Raw genomic sequence first — 9,509 nt, forward strand, 5'->3', positions numbered from 1 at the left:
TGTGTGTGTGTGTGTGTGTGTGTGTGTGTGTGTGTGTGTGTGTGTGTGTGTGTGTGTGTGTGTGTGTGTGTGTGTGTGTGTGTGTGTGTGTGTGTGTGTGTGTGTGTGTGTGTGTGTGTGTGTGTGTGTGTGTGTGTGTGTGTGTGTGTGTGTGTGTGTGTGTGTGTGTGTGTGTGTGTGTGTGTGTGTGTGTGTGTGTGTGTGTGTGTGTGTGTGTGTGTGTGTGTGTGTGTGTGTGTGTGTGTGTGTGTGTGTGTGTGTGTGTGTGTGTGTGTGTGTGTGTGTGTGTGTGTGTGTGTGTGTGTGTGTGTGTGTGTGTGTGTGTGTGTGTGTGTGTGTGTGTGTGTGTGTGTGTGTGTGTGTGTGTGTGTGTGTGTGTGTGTGTGTGTGTGTGTGTGTGTGTGTGTGTGTGTGTGTGTGTGTGTGTGTGTGTGTGTGTGTGTGTGTGTGTGTGTGTGTGTGTGTGTGTGTGTGTGTGTGTGTGTGTGTGTGTGTGTGTGTGTGTGTGTGTGTGTGTGTGTGTGTGTGTGTGTGTGTGTGTGTGTGTGTGTGTGTGTGTGTGTGTGTGTGTGTGTGTGTGTGTGTGTGTGTGTGTGTGTGTGTGTGTGTGTGTGTGTGTGTGTGTGTGTGTGTGTGTGTGTGTGTGTGTGTGTGTGTGTGTGTGTGTGTGTGTGTGTGTGTGTGTGTGTGTGTGTGTGTGTGTGTGTGTGTGTGTGTGTGTGTGTGTGTGTGTGTGTGTGTGTGTGTGTGTGTGTGTGTGTGTGTGTGTGTGTGTGTGTGTGTGTGTGTGTGTGTGTGTGTGTGTGTGTGTGTGTGTGTGTGTGTGTGTGTGTGTGTGTGTGTGTGTGTGTGTGTGTGTGTGTGTGTGTGTGTGTGTGTGTGTGTGTGTGTGTGTGTGTGTGTGTGTGTGTGTGTGTGTGTGTGTGTGTGTGTGTGTGTGTGTGTGTGTGTGTGTGTGTGTGTGTGTGTGTGTGTGTGTGTGTGTGTGTGTGTGTGTGTGTGTGTGTGTGTGTGTGTGTGTGTGTGTGTGTGTGTGTGTGTGTGTGTGTGTGTGTGTGTGTGTGTGTGTGTGTGTGTGTGTGTGTGTGTGTGTGTGTGTGTGTGTGTGTGTGTGTGTGTGTGTGTGTGTGTGTGTGTGTGTGTGTGTGTGTGTGTGTGTGTGTGTGTGTGTGTGTGTGTGTGTGTGTGTGTGTGTGTGTGTGTGTGTGTGTGTGTGTGTGTGTGTGTGTGTGTGTGTGTGTGTGTGTGTGTGTGTGTGTGTGTGTGTGTGTGTGTGTGTGTGTGTGTGTGTGTGTGTGTGTGTGTGTGTGTGTGTGTGTGTGTGTGTGTGTGTGTGTGTGTGTGTGTGTGTGTGTGTGTGTGTGTGTGTGTGTGTGTGTGTGTGTGTGTGTGTGTGTGTGTGTGTGTGTGGCTCTGGTGTCAGTCCTAGCCTCAAACTTTCAGACCAGAGAGTGGCCGTCAGTTCTAGCAGTTTCACATCCTTGGAAAGAACTGTCAGAATCAGTTTGAAGAGTTTTAGAACTAACTCGAACTCGCCCTCAGCTTTTTCGTCTGCTGCTGATTCTTCGTCATCTTTAGTCATACTTACAAAGAATCCCTAGTTTTGTACCTAACTGTAGCCTTTGGCTATGTTTTGTCTCTAGTCCTGTAGATGAGGATCCACTGGTTATTCGATGTCTTTGACAACTGACTGTTCTAGATTCTCCCTTACAATGTCATTTGCCACAGAATCCATATCTTTGGAATGGTTCGCACATGCATAACGTGTTTTGCCACAATGTTGTAGAGCATGCGCAATAGGTTGCCTTCTACTTGATACCCTAACCCTGCCTATATCGACATGCAGGTTTGGTTACCATGCAAACTTGGTCGCACTACTTTCTGGTAAGCTTTTTACTGGCATACAGCAAAATACGTAGGGGTACGGTAATATGTGTTCAAGATGTAAGTGCCAGACAATTATTTTTTGAACGGCAGTTTACCAGGGACCAGTTTGGTTACCATGTAACTGCTACACTGCAGCTGTGTGGGATTGATGTACTCATTATAAGTACATATGACATATCAGAATCAATGTGTTGGTGACAAAAGATGTACTTTATGTGGTATGTGGTACATGTTATCCCTGTAACAAAGATTAGAAGAAGAAGAGATGGTGTGACTCAAAAGTTTAATAAACAACGAGGAAAATGTTTTACCTTTTATAAAGAACTTTGTTTGCAAGAGTGGCAGTCACTTTTGGTATATCAAAACATTGATCAGGAGAGATGTTCTACATTGATTGTTTACTGAATATCATTGCTTTTCTGAGCAGCACTGATTACGTACATAACAGGATGGCATTACTTTGTGTAACAACATTTGGTTGGACTCTACAAAACACAACTTTTATATATTTGTCTTTGATTTGTCTATAGTACTACTATAGTCTGACTGCTGTGTTGTCCATTTGTCAGTCAGTCAGATTGAGTCAGTCTGCTTGAGAAGATCATTTATTTCAATACATCTACAGTATGCTTATTTGTACGTTTAGTGTTTTTCATCTGGTCTCTCATTTGCTTGTCAGCTAGCTTGACAGCTCACCTACATCATTTTCCCACTTGCCTGTCTGTCATATATCAACACCTTTTATTCAATATATGTTTGTAGGCAGAAAATTTTAGTTCTATGATTCACTCAGACAAAGTCCTGAAGTCCTTCAAGAAAACAAGTGCTTTTCGACCTGTTTCAAGGAAGTCAGACAGTAAGTTTATGAGTATGTTTTTTGTGCTGTTGAGAGAGTGGCATAATTGACCTTGATTCTCACCCATATATATAGTACTGTTTTCAGAGCATGAGTCAAACGTTGGGGACTGTATTTCGAAAATACAGCATGCACAGTCAATTAAAGACGATGATGCCTTGTTGGCATCTGTGTCACAGCTTTTGACTCTCTTCAGAAAATGGACTCCTGGTATGCAACATGTCAGTTATTTTTGCCGTTGCATTAATATTTGAGGCTTTGTCTCTTGTTGTAGAAGTCAAATTAAGATTACAGATTATGCTGATTCTGGAGGAAGACGTTGCTTTGCTGACACGAAGAGATGCTGTGTTTTCTCAAGTTCTGACGGCGTTTCTCACTGGGTTTACACAACAGTTGGCTTTGGCATTGGACGGCTTACTGAATCCTGCAGCTGAATACAGTGGGAGTAGCAAAAGCAGTACTGACTGGCTGGACCAGTTGTGTCATCTTGGAGTTCTTGCTTTGTTTGAGTCACTGCTAGATCCAAGCAAAGTAATTTGTCGAGTAATTCTACAGCCTCGTAGATGTGATGTCAGTTGTTTCTGTGTGTGTTTTTGACAGCCAGACGAGATGGCTGCTTTGGAAGATATGACTATGGGAGTTGATGACCTTCGGCATGTGTCTCTGACAATGGAAGCATTGCCTTCTGGCAACTGTATGGGAGGTATAAGTTTGCTTACACATATTTCTTGAATTATATTGTTTGAAATTGTACGCATGCATAGATTGGCATCACTCTGGTCTCAGCCATTTTAAGTTTATCACCTAGCACATTTTGCACTCAACAAACACTGATTTGAATATATGCCATTATACACCATACGCACAAGAATTTCGGCATGCAATGCATCATGTCAATACAAAACTAGTGTCTAGAACCTATACTGTAAACGAACTAATTTTTCTGTTGTTTTAATTGCACAAATTTTGCAAAGGGAGTTTGCTAAATTTAATCCATTGCTTGCCAAAGTTTGTTGCTGAGTGATCACTGCCCTTTGTTTATCATGATAACAGCAGTACTGATTTTGGCATTATTTGCCACTGTCTCACAGCTGACGGAATGCAGCCTCGTGACCCCTTCCTTGTTCAGATTGGGTAGAAACGGTCATGTTTACAGATGGTATTCGTGTTGCTCACAATTTTGTAACATTTACAGATGGTATCCATGTTTCTCACAAATTCAGTAACGTATGCAACTTTGATGGACTATCTAGGTCTTAGACTTTAGCCTCACAGCGCCATGGTCATTATGTCCCTGTATGCGGACATTAGGCATGTAACAGTACTAAAAGTAAATAAATCACTTGCAAAAACAGTTTTACTCCAGATTGCAAATTTATTTGTTTGTAAAATTTAGTTAATTTAACCTCATTTACACTAGAGCATTAAAACGATTTCAAAGCAGTTTCAAATTGGTTTCTTCGATTCAAGTGTAAATGCTGTAGTAAGTATTCCCAACGTATTTGAAATCAGTTGAACTAAACCTCCTCAGAAGGTGGTTTTAAGCCACTGTGAATGCACATTAGCTAGAGTGCAAACGCTTGGGTGACTTGAAATGTAACTGAGTACCACCCATGCCAATAACACTTACACTGGTGTGCTACTGAGTCATGGCAAGAGGTACTAGCTTGGTCAAATGACAATATAAGAGCCCTTATTTTAATATGGAAAAATGAGAAGATCCAAGAACTGGACGGCGCTGGTAGAAATGAACGTTTCAGAATATGATTTACAAGGGATATAACAGAGGCTACTGGCAAAAAAGCTCACAGTATTCTTCTATGAAGGGGTGAAAGATATCACAACCCTATGATGCAAATGGCAAAATGGATAAGGAGTTGCAGTTAGACGGTCACTCCCACAGCCAGATGGTTGGGTTCCTGAGACTTCCAGGAGCTATGGGCTGTGCTAAGCAATCTCCTGGAACCTGGCCAACTATGACACCAACTGTGGTGTGGGCACCAAAGTCCCACCTGAACCCCAGTGACTGATGGACTTTGTCGCAGTTGAGGGACTTTGCCACCCCAGTCAAAGACCAGTTACTCATTTATACTCCTGAGTCAAAAGAGGCAATTGTGTGTGAGTTTCTTGTCCAAGGAAGTTATGTCATAGTGACTTGAACTTGCAACCCTGTAGGGTCCTGGATGTACTTGCTCCATAAGATGTCTCTCTAGCCAACTGAGCTTAAGCACACACAATTGATGATGCAAATGCCCTAGACCGTGCACTGTTAGCACTGTTTTAGCACACGCTACTATTTCTATGTAAATGGGAACCATAGCGTTTACACAGAATCCGGTTTGATGCAAAAGTGTAAACAATGCAGCTAAAGGGTTTCGATGTGGTTTCAACAGGAATTTAGTTAAACTGGTTCTAGTGTAAACAAGGCTTTACAGTATCTTTGTATACCTTTGCATACTTGGAGCATTTTGTTGTGACTGTTTATGTGCAGAAGCATTGGTTGCTTAATTAGTAGTACATGCATAGCACACTATTTACTGGGCTTTTTGTTTGTGTATGCTAGTATTTGGGTTTGGGGCTTAGCATATGTTTTGTTGGCTAAGCTTCTGGCTTGAAGCAATGTTGATATGGAGCTAATCTTGATGGAACATGAAACCGAGAATGTATGTTACACTTGAGTATTGTACTGCTATGTATATCAACAAGCTACCAGTGATAGCTACACGTACATGGCAATATTATTCATCACCTTGGCAAAGGTGAATAATGACTACTTTAGTCAGCGCTTGTTTGTTTGGTACACTATTGTCTCAAGAAATTATATTTCTGCTGCTCAGTACCTGAGGCCCGGTTATCCAGGCTAAGTGTATAATAGTAGTTGTCTACCGTACGTACGACCATACGTATTTACACTCGATTAGCACAGGTGATGTCATTATATGAGTCCACCTCTCTTGTTTGGTAGCTGCTAACGAGAATTCAGCCATCGGGCGTCCATCCTGTACATGGTGTTTAGTCCTTTGCTTTACATAAGGGTTTAGCACTTAGAAACAACTCCTAGTCTACATTTGCATGTGCACGTTTTCTCATCAACAATCAGGCGTCTAGAGAGCGAAGGTGCTGGATACACCGGCCGAGGGTTTAGCACTGTAATGTGCTTCTCTATTTATTTATTGACATTTTTAAAACATCTATTAGACATGGATGCAAAATTAATCACTGTAGCTTTTTTGGTTACTGGCTTATGTGTTGATAATATGCCATCTAATTAATTAGCTAGAGTGGACTTGAGTGGGTACTAATAGGGTATGGGCAGATCATTATTCACAAGTTGGTCGATATCTTGTATGTAATGGATGACTGTCAGTTAAAGGTATATGTACAGAAAATTGTATTTGTTAAGCAGCTTAGAAACTGTCATATAGAAATTCCTAATGTGGATTCTTGAGGATTTGTTCTGAATTCGTTTACACGACTTGTATGTCATTCATTATTCATATTAACTCACCTATACAACTGCTATGTCATTATTCATATTTATGTTGTAGTTGATTGATTAGAGTTAAGTTGTTGTTGCTGTTTGGTTCCGCAGATTCGTTTCCTGTTTGCTTGTCAGGCAACCGACAGTCTTTGAAGGTCATCCTATCTCTCGACAATGACATGTTTCAGAGACTTCCACAGAAGCTTCAAGCAGGTGGCTCAGTCAAAGTCCATCCCGTTATTGTTAGCCATGGTAGCAAATTATTAAAATGTCTGTTTGTCGACGTGTTGATATAATGCTTGATCATTGCAGGTTTGCATAGTTTAGTCAGTAAGGCTGGCGATGACCAAGATAAAGCTCGTGGTCTCCAGCTATCGGTCAATGTAGAGGCAGTGTCAGCCCTGAAACAATATTATAGGAAATTCAGGTATTGTGTGACTGTCCTGGAACAAGATCATATTGTTTGATCATCAGGTGTCATGTTATCAAGATCTTTCCACCTGGACAAAAACAAGATGCCTGACCAGTCTGTGGCTAAAGTGGCTCTGCTGGATAAGGTGTCTGGAGTCAGCTGGTTCTCGAATAACCCTATGTGATGTAATAGTTGTGTCTGCAGATACTGAAACCATTGAATGCCTTGGAGGAGTTGATGCGAGCTGTTGAGACTTCAATGAAAGTGCATCAAGATCGGGTGGAGAACGTTGGGTTTTTGAGTCTTGCCTGTGAAGCTGGCATTCGGATGGGTGCAACGCTGGTGATGTCGTGTCTCAAAGGGACGGATGCAACCACTATGGCAATCACTTTGGAGCAAGTGATTTTGTTGACACGTTGCCATGGGCTTCCACCAAAGTCGTTTCACACAGCTGTTTCAGTAATGAGATCTAAGGTAGGCGTGACTAGCATGCTATAAGACAAAATAGAAGTAGAGTGGTATTAATAATGGTTTTATTTATGCTAATTTCACTTTGTTTAGAAGTTGGTAAAGAGTGTGTATTAGCATTGAAATTAGTGGCGATGCAAAGGAAGCAAACACACACACACACTCACACACATGCTCTCTCTCTCTCTCACACACAAACACACACACACACACACACACACACACACACACACACACACACACACACACACTCACACACACATTCACATGCACACACACACACACACACACACACACACACACACACACACACACACATTCACACGCACGCTCACTCATTCATGCACACACAGTTATATTATAGGTGCATATCATCCAGCTGGCTGACTATATATACTTTAGTCATGTATTGTTAACCGGGCGCTGGTTGATTGTCATTGAATGATTTACTCAAGACATAAGTATTTGGGTGTAGTCTTACCATAGGAGTGGAATGTTTGCAGTATTTTTAGTTTTGCAGTTTGCAATGTTGTAAAGAAATTGCAGAATAAAATTTGCAAACATATACTACAGTATTGTACTTATGGAATAGTAACATTCATTAAGAATCACAAAATTAAAATTGCTGCGGGTGGGAAATCGCAAGAATGTAACCTCACGAAACATACCGATCTTACGGTATTCATAACTTTGTTGATGCATCTGCACTTTAGGATTTTCATCTAAATGCAACTGGTGCATTGATTATTGTGTGTTAATTAAGAAAAGTACAAACCTGACTGTAATGTTGTAATGGTTTATACTATGGCTTTAATATTGACTTTTTTTTATGAGTAAGCCATGTCTACACTGGACCAGAAAGTCGTCCGGATCTAAATCTGGGAAGATTGCTTGAGTTAACCAAATGATTAACTTACTGTGTTAATCACAAGTAATGTGGGGTTTGAGGTTATGGACATTGACCATCATGTGAAATTGAGTCAGTCGATCATGTGTAAGTCACAGAGCCAATTGATAAACAGACTGTTCTGTAGATCGACTTCAGTCTTTTGGATGAGGTACTTTTAGAGATCATATCCACTTTGGTACATGACAAATGGTAAAAAATGTATTCCATTCTTTGTGTCTTTGCTCATGGTGTACAGAAAACCTTTATTTTATAGCTTATTAATTAAATTGAGGTATGTCCTCATATGTGTACCATACTCATTTGTGTACTGTACTCTTTCAAAGATATATCAATGGGTGCACCTATCACCTGATGGTGTAGAGCCCCTAGAAGTAGACTTGGTATAAAAGCTAGTAATCAGTTTATCCTTTTCCTTTCCCAGTTAAGTACAAATGGCTAAAACACTTCTGTAAATGTATGAGGAAATTTGATGTAGAGCTAGAATGCACAGTTGACCTTAATTAATTAATTAAATTGTGTATGTATGATCCACCACTGCTGCATACAGTCAGCAAGATTCAGAGCTTGCACCAATGCAGACACTTCGTTTCTAGATCTGTGTGTAGATCACCATTTAGAATAGAAGGGCAGTCTTGTTTTTCTTGCATTACACGCATATCTCTATACTTTGCTGCATGCATGCACAGTGCTGTACAATTCGTAATGGCTAGTAATTTTTAAACAGGGTACACCAGAATGACAAAATCATTGACCCCATCTATAAAGTATAGTGCTTTAGACGCTAGAAAAATTACTTAGGTTTCTATGAAACGTGGAGGATTGCATAAGAACAATAGAAACAAGTGACATAGTAGGAATGAAATGATGTCATCCAGTTTTCCAACCCACACTTCATGCATTATCCAGTTTTTCCAACCCACATTGTCTCTAGGTGGGTTGGAAACACTGAATGATCATTGCTAGTACACTGCAGTATGAAACATTTTTGTTATTTTCATGCAGTTCCTTTCTCCTAATTTTATAATTGAAAAATTCCAAATCACTTATGTAAAATAGACGAGGAAATCCTTCTCTAGGACTAGAATGCACAGTTGACTAGTACTCAATTAATTGTGTACTGACACCTAACTGATATTGTTTCGAATCTAATAGTCGCATGGCGTTTGTTCTTCGTCTAGGGGGTACGCATTAACAATATGAAGAGGAACACCGGCGTCGAGAAGTTTACTTTCACGGGAGCATTACCACCACGGTACGCCGCTTTCACTGTGGCGGTGCTTTTTGAATGGCTAGTGTTAATATTTACAGGTTGTACGTGCCACCGGCGTTGGTTCTCGACTGTGCATTATAGATCCTTGCCAAACAGGAATGACATCATCTCTTCGGCGGTTTACTCGCTATGCGCTGTGAATAGCTCATGTTTGCACTCGGTTGTGGGCAATTGGGGCGTGGTATTAGTAATATGATTACCATAACATTGCTGTGATTGGTGGGA

General features: G+C 41.1%; 1 protein-coding gene across 1 annotated transcript in view; it reads left to right on the forward strand.

The window, feature by feature from the left end:
* LOC134183749 (phosphatidylinositol 3,4,5-trisphosphate-dependent Rac exchanger 2 protein-like) overlaps positions 1-9,500 on the forward strand; it is a 37,446-nt gene extending 27,946 nt beyond the window's left edge. Inside the window, exons 27-36 of the mRNA XM_062651341.1 lie at positions 2,650-2,743; positions 2,819-2,953; positions 3,018-3,274; positions 3,344-3,446; positions 6,336-6,476; positions 6,537-6,651; positions 6,715-6,781; positions 6,841-7,110; positions 9,193-9,266; positions 9,323-9,500. Coding sequence (XP_062507325.1) covers positions 2,650-2,743; positions 2,819-2,953; positions 3,018-3,274; positions 3,344-3,446; positions 6,336-6,476; positions 6,537-6,651; positions 6,715-6,781; positions 6,841-7,110; positions 9,193-9,266; positions 9,323-9,365 — 1,299 coding nt within the window. The 3' untranslated portion in view covers positions 9,366-9,500. The remainder of the gene's footprint in view (positions 1-2,649; positions 2,744-2,818; positions 2,954-3,017; positions 3,275-3,343; positions 3,447-6,335; positions 6,477-6,536; positions 6,652-6,714; positions 6,782-6,840; positions 7,111-9,192; positions 9,267-9,322) is intronic.
* Positions 9,501-9,509: the final 9 nt, after the last annotated feature.

This window comes from Corticium candelabrum, chromosome 8, assembly GCF_963422355.1.
Source record: "Corticium candelabrum chromosome 8, ooCorCand1.1, whole genome shotgun sequence".
NCBI classification, from domain to species: domain Eukaryota; kingdom Metazoa; phylum Porifera; class Homoscleromorpha; order Homosclerophorida; family Plakinidae; genus Corticium; species Corticium candelabrum.